At 34.2% G+C, this 20,958-nt stretch overlaps 1 protein-coding gene across 6 annotated transcripts in view; it reads right to left on the bottom strand.

The window, feature by feature from the left end:
* FAF1 (Fas associated factor 1) overlaps window positions 1–20,958 on the bottom strand; it is a 503,750-nt gene that overhangs the window by 117,315 nt on the left and 365,477 nt on the right. For all 6 annotated transcript variants that reach the window (XM_078073166.1, XM_078073168.1, XM_078073169.1 and 3 more), the window contains 3 exons: window positions 20,540–20,603; window positions 19,487–19,568; window positions 2,934–3,088 (listed from right to left, as the gene is read on the bottom strand). In XM_078073166.1, the coding sequence (XP_077929292.1) occupies window positions 2,934–3,088; window positions 19,487–19,568; window positions 20,540–20,603 (301 nt within the window). The remainder of the gene's footprint in view (window positions 1–2,933; window positions 3,089–19,486; window positions 19,569–20,539; window positions 20,604–20,958) is intronic.

Here is a 20,958-nt window from a genome sequence, read left to right as displayed (position 1 = left end):
CCGACGTGGGGCTCGATCCCAGGACCCTGGGATCATGACCTGAGCCGAAGGCAGACGCTTAACCGACTGAGCCACCCAGGCGCCCCTTGGCAGAGTATTTCTTAAGGAAAAGTAAATATGCTTGGCAAGACCCTCCCCATCTTGGGCACAAATGTCCCTACCTATCATGTCAGGGTGTGGTCCCAGAAAAATCACTAAGGAGTCATCCAGACTAACCAGCTTACAGGCTCAGGATTTTAAAAATGTGTTGATCAGTTTGAACTAGGAGAGCCAGACATGGGATGAGACAAGCCATCCACAAGGAATTTACTTCTAAACTTTTACATATGTCATAAGAAAATCACAGTTAAAAGGAAACTCAGAGCAACAATCTAGTTTGTGATGCCTAGAAATCTCTTCTATATTTTCACATATTGATCTGTCATATTTTAACTCTGGTAATATGCAAATGATGGCACAGCAACTTTTGAAATGTAGCTCACTGACCAATAAATATTAGTGCAGCAGTCTTCTACTGAATTGAGGGTGAAAGTCTGAGGTTTTGTTACTCAGTGTTAATAGTATCAAATGGACAATGCAATAAATTTTTATGACAAACACCTCTGGATAAAATGTGGTGCTAAAAAAATCTAAGTAAGATCACAAAGACAGAAACTCAATTAGACAATTATATTTAGATTGAATCTATGATGGGTGGTCAGAAAACCGGTGCTAAGCCAATCCTTTTTTGGGACAATAAATCAGACTAATTAATTAAAATTTTCTTACAGTTTAATATAGCAAAAAGAAATCCACTTTTACTCTCTTTTAGGAATATGCCATTTCAATGCATTTTTATCCTGTGTGTGTAAAATGTGTACTTTTCCATTTGCTTTAACGATAATAATGAGGAGCTGTACATGAAAAGCATCTACATAATTCTTTTGCTTTATAGAGAGAAATGTAATACCTTAAATTAAAAGTTTTTAATTTGTAATATGGATAGAATTTGATTTTGAGTAAGGATTGCCAGTATCCTAAATTCTAGAAATTGTAACATTCTCTTTCTTCCCATTGGCCCTGTTTCTTGCTCCTATAAATATTTGTTAAAGCAAATTCCTACATCTTTCTATTTTTAGTCTTTAATATCACTTCTTTTCATTTTTATGAATGTAATGATAACAATAATAATAATGAGATACCATATTTTTAAAAATGTAGATTGAAATAGCCTATCATACCTCTTAGTTGGTCCTGCAATTCATTGAGAAATAGCTCTAAAGCCTAAAACAAGGCCTTTATTTTGTGTTTTAAAAAAAGTGTCATAAGGAGTTAATAGGACCCAGCTGTACTGGCTCTTTCTAATAAGCAGCTTCTGTCGCTTTGGTCACCACAGGTGTCTCTGTAACCTGCAAACTCTTATTACTAGTGTATCAAAGTTGTGCTACTTAACAGACTTCTTTAGTAAAACATAACAAAGCAATTACATGGCTGTTGATTGCCAGTCATAAAAAAAAAACCCTCAAACACTGTTTTTCAAAAGAAACTACACTGCAATTTTTTGTCATTGTAAAATAAAAGGAACTAAGGAATTAAATGGAGGATAGAACAAAATAACAGCAGGTAGCCTGCTGAACTTAGCCACTACAGATGGTTTAGAAATAGTGTTTCCTTCTCCATCAAGTTGTGGATAAAAGGAAAGGAGGAGATTCCTTACTGCCAGTGAATGGTGAAAGATTTAGCCAAGTCTCCAGTCTATGTATTTTGCCTCATGAAAGACCTTCGATGCTGCATTTTTATCTGTTTTTGGCACTGCTTTTCATCACCTTTAACTGAGTGTGAATAATAACCTGATTTAATTTAAACAAATACAGGTGCTAAAGGTTCTTTATTTATGTATAACAGGGAACATTTCCAATGCAGAACGAAGTCATCCTGTGAAATTTCCTAACCATTTGCTTAAAGAAATGAAGTATTAGATGAAAAAATTGCTTCAACATTCTTTTGCTTCACATTTAAGGGAAGAATCATCTTTCTTTTCAGGTTTAGACTACATAAAACAAAGTCTAAATGATGAGCAAAAATTCAGTGAGCTATAAAATAAAAAAAAATCAGATGATTTCTAATTGTTCTATAAACATTTAAATTAGGTAACTACAATAGGCTTGCCTTGAAATGAATTAATTTAATCTCCCTGTTCATAAACCAGCAGCCTGTGATTATTATTGTGTTAACACACCCAAAGTAACATCACTGGATGTTATGGCCACATGTGTAATTAAACATGATGAAATGTATTTCAGATGGGAAACTCAAATAGGCAAAATATGAAGAATTATTCATTTATAGATATTAGGATTAACAAATTAAGTAAATTTATCCTGACAGCAAGGAAAAGGACTTTTTTTTTCCTACTGAGAATATGGATGTGTGCAAAAGAATGTGTGCAATAAAGCGATTACATCAATTAGTATATGCTAGAGTTAAGCTATTACCAACTCCATGGACTAGTCCAGAATGTACTGCCTTCTTCACTGGAATTATTAAAAAATAAACTTACTACTAAGATTATATGTTAGACTTGCCTTGCCTTTTCTGAACATTATTAAAAACAGATTTTCTCTAAATATTCAACAACAGATAACATTGGAATATACAGTACATAGATATGTACTGTACCAGTTTTACTGCAAAAAGATGAAAACGATGTATTTTGGTTTTGTTTTTTGGGTTATTCTTGGATTTAGAAATCGTTTATAAATTGAGGTATATTTTTCCATTGTAAATAACTGCATGTTAGCTACAACAAACAGCTTTTATATAATTAAATGTAATGGTAGAGAATTTAATGCTGAGGACGAAAATGTTTATGAGATGATAAGAAACCAAATACAATGATAACTTTTTTAAAAAAAATAGAAGCCCAACTTATAACTTGTGAACAACAGTATTACCTTGCTCTGTTGGCGTCCTTTGTCAGATCCCAAGCCCAGGTTATAAAATTTTGACTCAGATAAGAGACAATAGATTCAGCACAAAGCATTTGTGAGCAGAACACGTTGGTTAATACACTTTCATCATGGTGGAGGTAGATAGCAAGAAGCTTTCTCTGAAAAGAGGAAGAAAGACTGATGAATTAAAATATCCATTAATGTAAGATTTCTTGAATTTTGGAAAAGCATAATTTGTCGATATAAACAGCAAAGACAAAAATTAAATGCTACTCCCTTTAAAAGAGTACCTGACACTTGGACTTCTATAGCATTTACTAATATGAATAAATTTTGCTTCCTTAAACCCTAAAGAGGGTAGGATGATTATATTCTGTTTTATAGACCACTGTCACAGATTCTTATTAACATGTGCAAGCCTAACTCAAGCAGAATATGCAACAGAACTGCATTTTCTTTAAATAAAATGGATTTACAATTCTTCATATTAAACATACTTTACAAAGGGAAAATTAATTTTGAACTATTCAACTTTGTACACAGAAAAAGTACTGATTAAGACTGGTTGCCAAAATCTCTCTTAGTATTTTTTGTTTTTAATCTGAACACTGGAAAGTCTCTTCTAATTGAAAGGAAAAGGTCTGAAATGAAGTTGTGTTTTACTTCCACAGGTACTTTCAAAGCCCTTAATGTGTTCTCACATTAAAGTCCTTATGTAAGAGCATGTAACATCTAATTGTCAATGGAAGGATAGTAGAAAATAGTTCGCTTCACATGAATTCTTTCTAGTCAATATTCCAGAAAATTTGTTTGTGGTTTCTCATATGGAGAATTATTCCTTCCTCTTTGCTTGATAAAACTTGCTTTCAAGAAATGGCATTTGCTCTCTTAAAAGTGTCCTCTGTCATAGTTGGATAGTCAATAAAATAATTGAAACTAAAAACTGAAATTGAGCAATACAATTTGCAACATGTCAACTTTAACAATAACAGTGACAATGATGATTATTAAAGAGCCTACATTGTTATTGACAAACTTCTTGGTGCCACCTTATAGAGTTTAACAACAGTCAGTTGCCAGGAAATGGAAAGATAAATTTTATGGTAAAGACAATATACAAACCAATCTGTGAAATTCTGGAAAGGAAAATTTTAAGGAAGCTTAGGGTCTTTCCCTTCATATTAAATAAGGATGTGATGATAATAAAGAAAAACTCACTGTGTGGGATTCCAAAAAAAGTAGGACACTTACAGAAAAATATAAGGCTCATGTTGATGAAAGGATACTGAAGTTTGATGCTTGGAATTATCTTGATAAATAATCCAAATTATAATAATAATAAAAAAGTAATCATTAAAATATTTTCTTCCAAGGTAAATTCTGTACTAAGGTATATAGGTAGATTAAGATCCCCAAATCTTCTACTACAAATAGGAGGCACTGTTAGTTACACACCCATTATCTACTTATCTCCCCAGAATAAGCCTGTAAAGTAGTATTCTTAATTTTATTAGCATACAAGGAAACTGAGGTTTAGAAAGCAGACTTGTCCTAAATTCTACCACAACTAGTAAGTAAGTAGTACATCTGGGATTGGAACCAGGATTCCTGACGCCACGCCTAGTACTCTTTCTCTGATACTACAGCAGTAGTAGGAAAATCAACCATACTGTACTCAAGGCTTGAAGTGCTCATAGAATATGAAGGTGCCAGACTGGCCACTGCTCATACATTAGTGCTTCTGGGGCCTCAGAGACAACAGGTAATGGGAATAAGGACAGGATTCCTGAGTATAAGTAGCTCAGTTACTCCAACAGTAGCTGTTTCCATGTGTCAATTCATTTAATCATTCATTCAACAAGCATTTGTTGAAATACTGTGTCGAACCGAGGAGGAAGCAATGGTAATAAAATGGTGAGCAAGAAAGGCTCAGGGTTTCTTCATCCATACTGATGTCTGAAGGTAACAGTAGCTGGCTTCTGTAAGTTTGTAATCAGATACATAGTTGAAGAGATACTTATCTGGTAAATTCCTACTCATCCTTTAAGTCTCAAAGCAAATGCCTCTATGAAACCTTCCCTGATTCCCTCTGGCAGAGTTAAGAGCTTCCTTTTCTGGGCCTCTATCTCTTCCCAATTAGTATCATCATTGTTTATCAGTTTCCCCTCTAGACAAAGTCTCTCAAGGGTGAGGGCTGGGTCTCTTTCAGTCTTCTCTGCATCCCTAAAGCTAGCATAGGTCTCGGCATGTTTGATGAAAGAAACTTGAATGTTGATTATCAACCCCCTGGCAAAAAAAGACCCCAAATGGCAGCAGCATGCAAACCACTTTCAGTAAAAGAATCTAGAAATCTGCTGCTTTAGGGAAAGGAACGTGAACCTGGCAGCACTAACAAATTCGGAGCTCCTCTTCTTAGGAGCTCTCTAGCTGAACAGACAGAGAGATGTCAACCTCTAATTCTGCTTGATCGTATCTCAGCAACTACATTTAATGAGACACTGGGAACAAGAGAGCTGTCCACTTTTAAATCAGCGTATTTCTAACCAAACAATGGCAATGGCTAAATCTTTAAAACGCCCATTTCTCTCAAGAATGCTGCAATGGAACATTTAGACTTTGGGAAAGAGATTAGCGATTTACATTGCTATCTCACTGATTTAATTTAAATGCTCTTCCAAACCAAACACACATGTGCTGAAGAGGCTACTAAGAAACCCAACATGCAGAGTTCCCTATAAGTGCAGCCGACAGTGTTGACTGAAACTAAACTTGGAAATCCAGGGCACTAATGCACAATATCAAGCAATAAAACAGCATCTCTTTGGCAATATTTAATTTAAAAAAGAAGAAAGAGGCAGGCGAAGATCAGGCACTGTCTGTTTTGGAGGATCAACCATTCTGCATTTCAAAGCATTGGTCCCTGCAATATCCAGGTTACTGTGCTAGAATCTCGACTATTATATCGCAGTTGTGAGAGGGAGGGCAAAGATGTGTTTACTCAGTGATTAGGCCCTTAGAATAAGCCTCTAGCTCCTAGAGAGACAGCTCACTACTTATTCATTTGGGCCAATTCACAAAGCCTAGGAAGATTAAACATCCATGCTGAGAAGACAAGCGAATGCAGACGGTGAAAAAGAAATAAAAATTCTTTAAAAACTCTGAGATGACTTCATTATTTTTCCACAAGGAAACTTTAGGAAAGTGTTTAGTTAGAGAAAAACCCACATTGACCTCTCTCTAAACCCTTAATCTTTCCTTTGTGGTGGCATTGCTTTGTGGTAAGCGACTGGCTCGCCTCGCCCCTCTTTTCACTGGAAGCTGAGAGAAAAAAGGCTCTGGAGAAACAGTTTTCGTTCCAGGGACACAAACCCCTGACACTGTTAAACATGAGATGCCAGGAAAACACACTTAAAAAAATTCTCACTTTAAGCTCTAAACTGTGAGAAAGGAGACGATAAAGAGAGTAATCAGTAGAGAATCTTCAGGCTGGGGGGACTCCCATAGTAGCTTTGAAAAGGAAAACTGCATAATCTTAAAATGATCTTTTCTCTCTAAAATAAAAAGCTTTCAACAAAAATTTTTCTTCCGCTATTTTGACAGTAGTAATAAGCAAAATATAAAACTCTTAATAATATGCAAATGCTACTAAATTTGGGCTACATAAATCTCTGATTAGATTACAGGCATAGCTAAATGAGCCCCAGACTCAGATTTCTGATTATTTTATTGAGCTCAATTAAACACAGGCCCGAACAGGGTTCAGCATATCAGAAAACTGCTTTTGTGAAGAAAGGGCATCTAGTACATAGGAAAAGCATGAGAAAATGTTTTGTTTTCCATTACTATAAACATTTTTCCCGTTGGCCCATTAATAATTTAGTTCAATAACATTTACGGAGCACTGATGTGTTAGGCATTGCGAACATAAAGATGAATAAAACAAAGTTTCCTAGTCCTCAAAGAGTTGGGGGGGGGGTTGGTGTATGGGGAAGCAAAAATTAAACTGCAGTACCATATGATAAGTGATAAGAATGGGACACTTAAAAAAAAACCATTTTATTTGTCTTTCTAATTTGGCAGAGAGGGTATAAGTCTGGTAAACAAAGGCAAGCAGCCCAGCTACACTCCTCAGACTCCCTCTTTGTGATCTAGGTTTTGGTAACATAATGTAAAGGTAAAAAAAGCTCTGTGCTAAATCCAGTTTTGCACTTACCAGCTGTGTGACCATGGGGCAAGATGGGTATTTGTTCCAAGAATTATAGATACAGCAGGTAAAGTACCTCCTTTACAACACCTGGCCCATAGCAAGTGCTGAATGAAATGTAGTTGTTAGGATGATTCCAGAACTATCCATTCAAAATAAAGGATTTGAAAGCAATTTCAAGAGAAATGATAGCCCTGAAAATTTATTAAAGATTATGAAGTGCCTTCATTTCTCTTACTAGCAATAATGTTTGGGATGCTAAATTGTGTCCCTGCCTTCAGGGCCTCACTAATCTTCACATTCAAATCCAAGAGCTAAGGTACTAAGTTGATGCTTAGGAAATGCCAGGCTGACAGCAACCAATGTGATTTGGCCTTGAGCTACAGTAGCTATTGTATTTAGACACTTAGCATTACAGAACCATAGAACATTAGAGCTGGAAGAAATGAGCTGGCTATGTCTCAAAATCAGCCAGGCACAGAGCACACACTCAGAAAATATTTGCTGATGGACTGAAAAGGAAATTTTCTAGTTTCTTTTTGAGTACCAGAATATCTATAGTCCATGTTTTCAAAAATTTTAAGGTTGATAGGATAAATAATTTCTATAAATGGTAGTTCATAAATTTTCCAGTGTAAGAATTAAAATATATTAAAAACAAAATAATTTCCTTTATATAAATTGGGACCTGACTTTCTCTGTTTCCTTCTTTTCTATCATGATTATCATCACCATAATCATCAGAATCACATCACTATTATTATTATTATTTTTTTTTTTTTTTGGTTTTAAATTGGGAATGGTTTATTGATACAAAGACTTGATACACTGATACAACAATAAACACTCACTCATCCTTTACCCTAGATTTATCAATTATTAACATTTTGCCATATTTGTTCTATCATTCATTGTATGCCTCCTTCCCTGAAACATTTAAAGTTGCACACATCTTGACACCTCCACCTTAAATACTTCAGTGTCTGTCTCCTAAGAAACAAGGACATTCCCTTACATAACCATATTTTTATCATACCTTAGACATATAATATTGTTACAATATCATCTAACATAAAGTCCATATTCAAATTTCTCCAACCACCTCAAAATGCCCCTTGTAGCTGTCTTATTTATTGTTTTAAATCCTGGCTCCAATTAGGATCATTCCAGTACACTTCACTTCTATGATCCTATTCCTATTTATGAATGTTCATAGGCCCAGCACAGCATGAAACCATGACTCAACATAACTAAGGTGAGATTAGAGGCAGGGCACCATGAAGCCACAACATCTGGTTCAAATTCCTGCTTTGCCACCTCCTGGCTATGTGACTTTAGGAAACTACTTCACTTTTTTATGCTTTGGGTGCCATATAGCTCTGGAGGTCAGAAGTTCAATACTCTGTCTAGATGGGAGTGGTAATGTGAGTGCTGTAAGAGAGGCAGTCCTAGGGTCTAAGCATGAACACTGATTGGCTGCTTCTTTTTTTAAAAAAAAGATTTTATTTATTTATTTGAGAGAGTGAGAGAGCAAGAGTGCGAGAGAGAGCACGAGCGGGGGTAGGGGCAGAGGGAGAGGGAGAAGCAGATTCCCCACTGAGCAAGGAGCCCGATGCAGGACTTGATCCCAGGACCCTGGGATCATGACCTGAGCTGAAGGGAGATGCTTAGCCAATTGAACCACCGAGGCGCCCTGGCTGTTTCCTTATGAAGGGAATACTTGAGCTAAATTTTAAAAACATGATATATTAACTGACTTATCTTTGATTTAAGCTAAATTTTAAATTTAGGTGATAACAAAGAAAAGAAGAATGAGAAAAAGAAAAAGAGAGAAAAGTTTGGTAAGGCCCAGTAATGTCAGTAGCCTGATATGTTCAAAGAACTCCAAGCTAGTAACTTTTAAAGAGCAAAGAATAAGTGCAGATGGATTTGTGGAAAGAATCATTGACACTCTGCATTTTTGGCTCCCAAAGCTGAGTTCAGGGACCAATAGGCAGCAACCAATTGGAGAGGTTCCAAAAGGAAACAGCCAGATATTGAAGGTGAGGTGATGCCAAGATGCCAAGGTGTCTTTTTCTTCTCACTTCCTGAACAAGATGTTGGGATAGAACTCTGAATTCTTAAGGACACAAATGTATTTGAATCTTATGTAGGTTGAATTCTCATATGAAAGTCACAGGTTATACAAACAAAGAAAAAAAGCCTAAAGTAAAATCAAACTCTCTTCATAAAATAAGCTGACAAATGCTCATTGGGTACAGAGTTTTAACAGTTTTCATTGTTCAGACTGTAATACTCAGGTCATAAAATATTTTTGAGGAAAACCAACATATGACTAAAGTTTTTACAAATAAGGAAATTAGAAGTTCAAGTGATAGGCTATCACAGCAAACTGCAGAGAGGCAGGCAAGCTCTTTGGGAAGGCCGGGAGAGGGCTTATGGAGGCAAGAAAGTAGGCAGTTTTGAGCCAGATCAAAGATTTCATCCCATTGGTTTTCCAGGTGAACACCTAGAAGCAGTACCAAGGACTGGAAGAGCAGCCTCATAAAAATGCAGGCAGGATTTTTTTGATTTTCTCTTCTGAGAGGAATAACACTACCCCTGGTTAACCAGTGGTCTGTTAAACAGGCAGAACAACATGAATGTGGATGAAAGGCAATGTTACACAAACACTTCCTTCTCCCATTTTTAGGCTACTGAGGAAGAGAAAAAGGACCCATAGCCTACCTATCTTATCATTTCCATACTCCAGGGGCGGGGGAACCACAGCAATAAAGAATTGGAGATTATTAACAGTAATTTTTAATTTAAAATATATAGATAATAATGCATTCTTGCTGAAAAATCAAAGGAATTCTAATGATTTGTGGGTGTACACGTTCAGTAACTTTTTACTACTATCAAATACTGTCTGGCAGATTTCAAAGTAGAACATTGTGAATTATAAAAATAAGCTAAGTTTAAGCATACAGAATTGTAGTAACTCTTAACTATTCATTTAATAGGAATAGTGGAGACTGTAGTCCCTAAATATTTTCCACATCTTCCTTAGTAAGGAAATCTCTTAGGTATTTTTTTTAGGTTGAATTAATGGCTGATTGAAATAAAGAATACATTTCTCAGCCTCCATTTAAACAAAGGTGGCTATGTAACCAAGTTCTGGTTAATGTAAGCAGAAGTGCTTACATCCAGAATCATGACATAACCTGAACTGTACCGCACAGTGGAGCAACATGATAGAAGGAATCTGAGTTTCTGACTCTGTGATATACCATACCAGGCCTGGACAGACTACCTCTGGACTTCTTGAAAGGAATAGAGAAATTAACTTCTATTTTGTTTGAGCCACTATTAATTTTTATTTTTCTGTTACAAGCAACCAAACCCAATCTTAACAATAGACTAACTATAAGAAATCCTTAGTCATACATAAAAATGATAGTCCATGGAACTGTACTATTAACCCAGATGATCTAAAGAAAAGATATGCATTTATGGATTAGTTCATGGTCCATCAGAAAGACTCTCACAGCCTCCAAAGGACCCTGAATTACACTTTAAGGGACTATAATTAACACTAGCCTAACGTAAATGACCTAACTGGCTATTCAGAAAGCTCCATCTTATACATCTGGTTAGTGAGAAGAGAAGAGGGGGACACTGTTTTTGAAAGGCCAAGTAGGCATGAAGGCAAAAGAAGACATGGAGGTTGCTAGTCTAGCCTTCATGCAAAGATCAGGGAGAGCCTTCACTGTTAACATGTGGTCCAGTCCATTTAACCCATGCAGGATAGCCTACTGGGATTTGTAATAGTGCAATAGTGAAGTGTACATCTATCTGAAATGCCATGCGTGCCATATTACATATATTTGAGACCCAGGATGGTTGAAGTCATAGCAGGTGGTTGGTCGATGTATTTTGTATTTTTTATAATCTATGTACACAGTTTTTACAACACAAAAGAGGATGTACTATACACACTGTTATGCATCTCACTTTTTTCACTTTGCAAAGTATCTTGAACAGCATTCCATATCAATATATATGAAGTGGCTTCATTCTTTTTAATGGTCACATAGTATCCCATGGTATGAATGACATTTGAAGTATTTCCAATTTTTTGCTATTTTAAACAATTATATAATAATTATCCTTGTATTTATCTTATTTCTCATATGCTTAGGTATATATGCAGAAAAAATTTTGCTATTATGATATGTGAAAATGATATATTAGTGTAGTTTTAATCTGTATTTTTTGTATTATGGAAAATAAGAACATCTTTTCATATTTTCTGTGAAGTACTTGCTTATATTGCTTACCCATAATGGGTTGCTGTCTTCTTACTGATTTATGGAGTTTTTCATAATTAAATATGCTAGAGAAATTTAAGTTTCCAGTATCTTTAATAAAGATACTATGCACTACTTAACATCAGAAATACTTTGATTTTCTTAATACAGGTTCCTTATAAAAGACTGTAAATGACAAGGCAAATATAAAATCAACAGATTCTACTGAAATGCTCCACAAAGGAAAGAAAGGCCAGAACACATTGGCCTAGGTCTATGTCAGAAGCAGTATTATTCTCTTCAGTTTTGTTAGGCACTTTGAGGAGGATATGGGAGAGTCAGGATACTAGAAGATACATAGGTATAAAAAGGTACACAAAAGCTAATAGGCTGTGAAATTTAGGAGCCAGAAAGTTTGCGAACTATATTGTGCTATCACTGTACTATGATTTTCTAACCAATGCCTGACATTCCACAACTACACAAGATACAAATGTATACAGTTGCTCAGTCTCATGCCACCAATTTCTCCCCTCCAATCCATCCTACAAACTACTACCACATTACTTATGTCTACGGTACAGCTCTGACAGTGTCACCCTCTTCAAAAACTTTCCAAAGCTAACCACTGCCTAACAACAACAAAAGTCTTTAGCTGGTCTTCAGGGATTTCCATAATGAAAAGTAGACCCAGTCTACTTCTTTATTTTAGCCCTATCCTCTACTGTTCCCTTACAAGTACCATATATACCAATTAAACAGGCCTATTTATCTTCTCTAACATGTATATCTGAATAACTTGGCTACTGTTAATGTAAGGGCTCATTTTCCAAGGTGGGTTAATTGTCAAGGTATTTTTAGCCCATTTCAGAGAAAGAAGAATGGAGGCTTGCTTACATAGCTCAGTCAGTATCAGGGCCTAGTTTCCAACCCAAATTTGCCTGATTTATTCAATGTCCACCTACGTATAAGCAAACAATCTTAAATGTATGTTTCACATACATTTCAAAGATGTTTTAAATATGTTAATTTTCTGTTAAACAATCTTGTGAAGTATTACAATACAAATTTTTAAATGCAGAAATTGATGATCAGAGGAGAAGAGTAACCTGGTTAATTGGACATAGTTAGTAAATGAAAAACCAGAACCCAAATATAAGAATTTTGATTAGTATGCTTTCTACCATACCTCTTATTTTTAGTGTTTAAGATTAGATATGAAACAGATTTCTTGAATTTACAACTGAAATACTATAGAGATCAAACTTAGCTTTTAATCCTTTTAAAATAAGTAATATAAATAACAAATACTTTCTAGGGCCAGGAAGGGCCCTTTGGGAAAAATGATACAAATATGGATAAAGCCCATAAATGGAAATCAGCCTTGCTTCTGATATTTTAATAAATTTTACCTATAATGCTTTTCAAATATGGTTAAATTGTTTTTAAAAAGATGGTGAGTAGCAGTAAATTGAGAAGAATGTTTTACAAAGCAGCATATATTAAAACTAATTTACTAAATTTTTAACTAAAAAATAATTTAAATATGGACAGTAAAGTTTTCTACAATTTTAATTAGGTAGTTCTGATAATTCAGTAGGAGAATTTGAGGCAAATTCTAAATATGGTGCTAACAATATACTGTTTAATGGAAACATCTAATTATAGAACAGCATATTTGGTATGGTTTTATTTATGTAAAACAAGTCAACTTTTTTACTGATATACATATTTGGAGATTTTTAAAAAATCATATTTAAAAGTAAAAATAATATTTAATAGTGATTATTTTCAGGCTTCAGATTATGTGGTAACTTGTTTTCTACTTTAAATGTACCTGTATTCCTTTTTTTTTTTACAACAAATATTTTATTTGTAGAATGAACATACTTAACAAAGTATATTAGCATTATAGTTCTTATCTCACACATGTGCAGGCTGCTGTCATAGCTGTCATATAAAATTACTCCAAGGACATTGTCTGCCTTTAAGGAATTTAAATTGAAAAGAAAACAAAGACAAGATGATCAGACTGGGCATATTCTCTAAAGCACAAATAAGTTTGTTTGCCTCTTTTTTTCTGGCTAATGGAGGGCTAGAAACCTACCAACTACAGCTGTGGCTTCAGATTTCTGTAGAACTTATTTTTCTTAAAAAGTATTGATCAGTGATGGTATTCAGATTTCTTTTTAACATGATATAATAGAAACAGCACTACTTTAAAATGGGCTGATTTTTAAAAGTAAATGTAATAAAACTTGATCACAAATACTGTTAAAGTAAAGCACTTATTTTAGTGCTGTAAATGCTCATAGGGGTTCTCAAAATTCCTTTCTGGAATTGTTCTTAGAATTAGTTCATGAATTGCATGAATAAATCAGTTTGTTTTTCACAAACATTTCTCAAATAGTCCAAAACTGCTTCACAGCAATTAGCCACGGTGCTGGGTGCATATATGGATAGCATCCTATTTAATCCTCAAAACAACCATATCATTATCTCCCTTTTGTTTTTTAGTTCCTAGATTAGAAATAGGCTGATTACTTGTTTGGGGCCACAGAGTTACTAAGTGGGAAATTAGTAATTGAGCAGTGGTTTCCTTAATTTATGTGTAATATTTGGAAACATCACTGGATCTGAAGTCAAGATCTAAGGAGGTATAACAGGATTACTGAAATCAAAGCCCAGTCTCCCAAGGGGAGGAAAGGAACTAAGAAAGGAACAATACTTCACATGGGAGATAAACCCTGGCACTGAGATTTTTATTGCTGTTGATTTTTACTTACTACAAATGTCTAATCATTCTATAGGGCACTTTCTGTTTTGTACAGAATTCAGAGGTAGCAGGAATGAGAGGTGGGGAGGCTATAAGGAGAAAAAGAACCCTGGTTAAGAAACTCCTAGGGAATCATGGTGTGGCCAGTGGTAACACTTCTGCAACCTTAATTACAGTGACTAACCATTGGCTCTCACTTACCTAAAGATAAAATATAAGCTTTATTCAATAAATATCTCTTAAATGACAGGGAATGCTAGACCCTTCCATGCCTTGGCCCCTTCTGATCTTCCCCGCCTCATGCCTTGCAATCCAACTCTCTATCTTGCATTTTTTACTCTAGGTCTTAAGTTTTTGGTTGTAGTTCTCTCATTTTAATCTTCTTCCCTTTGCTTTTGACCTTTTTTTTCTGTTTAGAATTCTGTTATTTGGCTAAGTATGACTCATAAGATTCAGGGTAGATGTACCTCCTTAAGAAATCTCCTTAAACTTTCTAAGGTAGATGAAGTACCTCTCCTCTTTGCTGCTATAACGTACTATACTATATGAATCTGTTGATATTATCTTCCCCATTAGAGTATGAGCATCTCAAAGGCAGGAAAGCTCTATATTCCAGGTCCTTAACAGGCATGTGATAAATATTTATGGCCCTCAACTGAGTGAACATCTCTAACAGTTAAGGGCATGAGAGGAGGTCATAAAACTGATGGACCTGTTGCCAGAAGTCAAAACTCTGTCACAATATACTTAAACACAAGACCTTAGAATACTTGTTTTACAAGTTGGAGCACTGCTTTGGACAGTGTTTTAAATTCCTCATGAAAAAGGCAGAAGGAACTATGGGCACTCTCACCACCAAGTGCTCTCAAATGAAATCAGTTTGAAGCAGTTTTCATTAAGATGGATTGAATGTGGCATCGTGAGAAACACTTTATCAAATGTAGTGTTTTACTTAGTGATTAACTATATACCAGTTGATGAAGCTCCCCAAATCCTTTGTAATCCCACCACTCCAATAAACATTTAATGAGTATATAAGTTCAAAAAGCCTAGCAGAGGATTTAAACCTTCAATCTTGTTTTTATTTACTCTTGGAACTCAATTTCTCACTTCAAGTGAAGAATGCTGGTGCTTGAGGCTCATCTGTTGCCCTGGTAAAATTAATGTGCCTCCCACAGTTTAAATTAAACATGTGATATTTAAGATGAAAGAAATTTAGTCAGAATGCCACAGTATCGGTCACACTTGCTTTAAAATATGTGAACATTGGCAAACTGCTTTCTTAAAAATGATTCATTCACAAGTTTTAAAAAATAATATTGACAAAGATTTGTTTTAACTTTCAAATGTGAAATCTGAAAAGGAGAAATGACGTTTGATCACTGAATCCTGCAGTATAGTAGTTACCATTGAAAACTGAAATATAGTGATACAGTGTAAATCGTACTTACCTGTGTTAGAACCCTGAGCTCTTATTTGGCCTCTAGTACTTACTACTGATGTGCTTTGGTTAAGTTATGTTGCATTTCTGAGCTTCCTCATCTATACAATAGGAATATTGATATTATATGTCCCTATCTCACTGGTTTGTTGTGGGGTTCAAATAAGATACATATAGGAAAGATGCTCTATAAACCATACAGCACCATATAAATCTGTAGCAGCAGTACTAATTCTATGCGTACACAGTACTCTTTAATTAAAAGGAGATATGTGTGTGTGTGTATGTGTGTAACTTGGCTGATGACCATAATGAATGTATCTGCATAGATTTAAATCTGAAAAATGTATCTATCATGTGGATCAATTTTACTTAAGTTTACAGTAATGTCTTAAACGATGTATAAACTGTTGTTCTTTAACCTGGAAAAGAGAAATGAGGAAAGAAAAAGTTTTGGGCAAGGGGAAAAAGATATAGACAATTTAGCATTCCAGAGAGGTCAAAGGATTTTGGTACGAATCTAATATGAAGCAAAACATTTAATTACATGAACCAATGACTTTCATTTGTTAAAATACCAAGACCCGGGGCGTCTGGGTGGCTCAGTTGGTTAAGCCACTGCCTTCGGCTCAGGTCACGATCCTGGAGTCCCAGGATCGAGCCCCGCATCGGGCTCCCTGCTCAGCAGGGAGTCTGCTTCTCCCTCTGACCCTCCTCCCTCTCATGCTCTCTGTCTCTCATTCTCTCTCTCTCAAATAAATAAAATTAAAAAAAAAAAAAATAAATAAAATAAAATACCAAGACCCTAGTCAAAAGCAAACAATCAATTATTTCATTAGAAATATCCAGAAGCTAATATGCAAGAGTTTATTCTCCTCTGGGGATCATCAAATGCCAGTTTATTATATAAGACACTTAGCAAAAGTTTCTTTGTCTATTATATACTGTATATTTAAACAAGTGTCTTCATTTAAAGTTAAAATGTTTAAGGTATACACAGTGTATCTTAGGGTAGCTTTTTAAGTGGGATTTAAAAGACATCTATGCTTATTTTGGGAGCTACAGTTTAAGTCACAAAGGCCCTAACATTTTCCGATTACTTCAACTACTTTCAACCATATTTATGTCCAATAAGTGACTGTTTAAATATAATAACATGGCCATACAATGAGACTCTATAACCATTAGAGTCCTGTTTCAATGAAGTATTCAGTATTATTTACAAAGCATTCTTGCAAAAAAATTTTGACCTGAATATAACAAAGCATGACTTCTTCACTAAGCAAATGTTATGGGGGAAAAAAGAGAGGCAGGAGGAGAGAGTGCTTGTTTAAAGGGATTTAAGAAATTTAACAACCACAGGGTGCTTGGGTGGTTCAGTTAAGTGTCCAACTCTTGATTTAGGCTCAGGTCATGAGCTCAGGGTTGTGAGGTCGAGCCCTGTGACAAGCTCCCTGCTCAAAGGGGAGTCTACTTGAGATTCTCTCTCTCCCTCTGCCCCTACCCACCACGCCCTCTCTCGCTCTCTCTAAAATAAATAAATATTTTAAAAAATCTAACAACCAAATGTAATTTGTGATCCTTGAGTAGACTGTGGTTTCAAAAAAATAGTTAAAAAGACATTTTGGAGACAGCTGGTAAAGTATGAATATGCACTGGATATTAGGTGATATTAGGGAATTACCGTTAATTTTGTTACATGTGATAATGGTATTGTGATTATGTAAGAAAATATCATTATTTTTTGGAAAACACATACAGATGTCTTTAGGTGTAAGATACATAATTTAACAAAAAATATTGAATATAAAAAGGTATCCTAAATATTTTCATGCAGTTTAAGTTTTATTTCAAAAGTTTAACTGCTACAAAGTTAAAAAAAAATCATGTGAAACTTTAATTATTTTTACATTTGTTTTTATATATTTTGAATAATAAATTTTATACTTATTTTCTATTCCAGTCAATGTTTGCCATTTTCAGAGAGGAAATGAAAATTTATCATAAAAAATTTATTCATCAAAATCACAAACCTAAATAAGTATAAAAATGTAAATAATTACATTTCAAATGCTGCTCTTTTATAAATGTGTGGCAGTTAAACTTTTGAAGTTATTAAGGCTTCTATCTCCATTAAAACTTTGGGATGCTTGCATATGAAAGAAGCAAACATGGCAAAATTTAGTAGTTATTAAATTTAGGGATAGAGGATTTGGGTGTTTACTGTACTATTCTTTTTACTTTTTCTGTATTAAAAATTGTTTTAATAAAAAGTTAAAATATTATAAAATATAATTAAGCAAATGACCATGTAATATTAAAAGGTGAAAATAAACTGTTTTAGCAGGATTATAACATGACTCAATAATATTAAGCATACATAAAAGTATTCATCAAAATATATTTAAAAATATGGAAAGAACATGTATCATAAAGTTAACTGTTAATCTGTGTTAGAATATTTTCTTTTTGCTTTTCAGTGTTTTCCATAAACCTGTATTTATGGAAACTATAAATGTGTATTATTATAAATATTTATTTCTTCAAAAATGACATCCATTTTATATAAATTTAATAGTTAAAAAATAGACTAACACAGCATTTATAATGGGCTATTCCACTATTCTTAGGGTAAAGAACAGTTTGTGTTTCTATTCCACTTCATTAAACCGTCATTCATTGCTCTAAGTTTGATCACTAATTATTGTCAATTTTTAAAATTTGTTTAAAATGAAATTTTCTTTAGGTCGGGGTTTAAGATAAACTGGAAACTAGAAATTTCAGAGGCATCCTTGCACTCTACTCTCAAAAGTCCTTGCCCTCTTTAATTCCAATAACTTGCCCTCTACTCTATCTACACACTATTTCTTCCTTCCCACTCTCTCTTTTTCCTTCATTCATTAAATACATAGAATATTTACTAGGGATGGTACAGTCACTGCCAAAAAGAAAATCGAATCTCTTGAGAAGGCATATATAGAGAGAATGGATAATGATAAGCAATGTGTTAAATGTAACAGTAAGATGAGCAGAGGGTATTGGTACAAAGTACTAAGGGGTGGATCCAACTGTCAAAGAGTGGAAGAGTCAGGGACAATTAAGTCTCAGAGGAAGAGCAGAAGTTAACCAGGTAAAGGGCAGAATGAAGTCATTCCTTACAGCAGAGAAGCATGACCAAAGAGTAAGATTATGGGGAAACACAAATGGTACATCATTGCTAGATTTATTAAGTGTAAGGCAAGGAATGGAAAGAGCTAAAGTTGTGCATATAGGTAGGAGCCAGATTACTGAGGTCTCCACTGCTGGGTCAACATATAAACAGAGTGATTGCATAGAAATTTCTTGCTGAAAATGTACCTTCTGAATTCTTGTTATAAATGCCAATCTACTTTACTTTAAGATCACAATGCCCATTTCTATATTTTTGTTGTCTAAAGTAACTTTTAAGATAAAAATATTGCAGTTATTAGATATATACTATTAGATGGAATCATTTTGGGAAAAGACTGAGAGACAGGGAGTTTAGAAAGAACCTGTCAATCACATAACTGAAAAGAACATACACATGTAGCCTGGTCCCTTCTAAGCATGGCTCCCTTTTTTCCCCCTACAAAAAAACTCCTGTTTCAGAGCTTGACAAGGCCATCTACAAGAGCCAGCAATACCCTATTATACTATTGCCCCTCTGAAATGGGCATCTTGGTGATGATTAGGCTGGTAGATGAACCACAAACAAAATCAAGTCTTCAATCTGAAAAAAACAAAACATTAAGCATTGCCTGAGGCCTGGTGGTAAACCTATGGGATGCATTTTTTAATCACAAAAGGTAAGATTGCACTTACATCTCGGGCTTTCACATAGAAGGCCTCTTGAAAAGCAGCTTCTAATGAGCCAATAAAAAATACAGGATGGCAGTCACCATATCTATAGGAAAAATTATGTCTATTAATTTAAATACATTTCAAATTTACTTCAAAGTTTCACAAGTCTAATCAGCATCTTTTAAGTAAATGTTGGGACTAATGTCTCTTAACTATAGACCAAACATTAAAACATTTCTTTAAAGGCTTGGGAATGAGCTTCATTAGTTCTTAAAATTCATCTTGGCCTATAGTGATAATATTAGAATACTGGAATTTTAAGTACATCTAGCAAATGGATTTAATAAGTGCTACAAAACCATGCCATTTATAGGTAGCAATTCCTGGTTATCCACTTTCATAAGATTTTCCTTATAGTAACCTTAACTTTCCATTTTATTAGTTCATTTATTCTGGAAGTCCAACAGAGAGGGAAAAAACTGTAATCTTGCAAAGTTTCCAAATTATATTACATTAGAAAACGGAACTAAAGAGAAATATCACTTACACAAAAATTTAGGGTTAAATACTTAAATCCTCTTAAACAACTTATAAGAATCTCAAATGCATATAAAACATTTTATATTAGCCTCTTAAAAGAAGACATGTTAATAGTTCCAAAACAAAAATTAAAAGAAAAAATTCACTTACATTTAAAATTTTTAAATTATTTTTTAATTTAATATTATTTTAAAGGATATTTTGTTTATTCCAGGATATACCAAAAATTAGTATCCTATAACCTAGTCCTTTTGGGAATACAGTCAATATATTAATTAGTGACACATTTATTTTCCTTCAATAAAGATATAGAGATAAGATGATAAATACATCTCTGAAGTGGCATAAATGGCTTACTACTTATCTGACACTGAATAGTATGTGTTAAACTATCAGGACTACATAAACTGATAAATGTATCCTTTGAATACCTTACAGAGAAATTAAAGACAATCTATGATTAAAATTGCTCCAGAAAAATCACAGTAGCATTAAAAGAACATCAATTTTATATAGTTAATGTCCTAACCCTACCTTGAAGAAAACTCTGCTGTAAATTGTAATAAGGCATCTCCTTCATTTTCTGCGTTTTCTGGCACTAAAAAACAAACAAAAGAAAAAACAAAAACAAAAAAAACAAAACAAATAGACACAAAAAACAAACCACATAACATCTAATCCCACATATAAGAAATATATTTAATCAATAAAGAGGAAATAAAATTAAATCTTAGCTTCTGTGATATATTTGAGGAGACATTTTAACTTGACATACATTAGAAGATTTCATCAAACCTTAAAAAAGAACCTTGAAAAAATTCCAAGCTCATAAATTTTGGAAAGCCAACTGACACAGTCCTGCTAAGCATTTCAAGTATGTGCCAGTCATCAATTAGGATTTCAATGTTTTCTTAAAATGACATCTTGTGAATAAATTATATAAAAAGGATCTC

This window comes from Halichoerus grypus, chromosome 5 (genome assembly GCF_964656455.1).
Source record: "Halichoerus grypus chromosome 5, mHalGry1.hap1.1, whole genome shotgun sequence".
Lineage (NCBI taxonomy): Eukaryota > Metazoa > Chordata > Mammalia > Carnivora > Phocidae > Halichoerus > Halichoerus grypus.
Note: the sequence above shows the minus strand (reverse complement) of the source record. Positions and strands in the feature narration are given on the sequence as shown.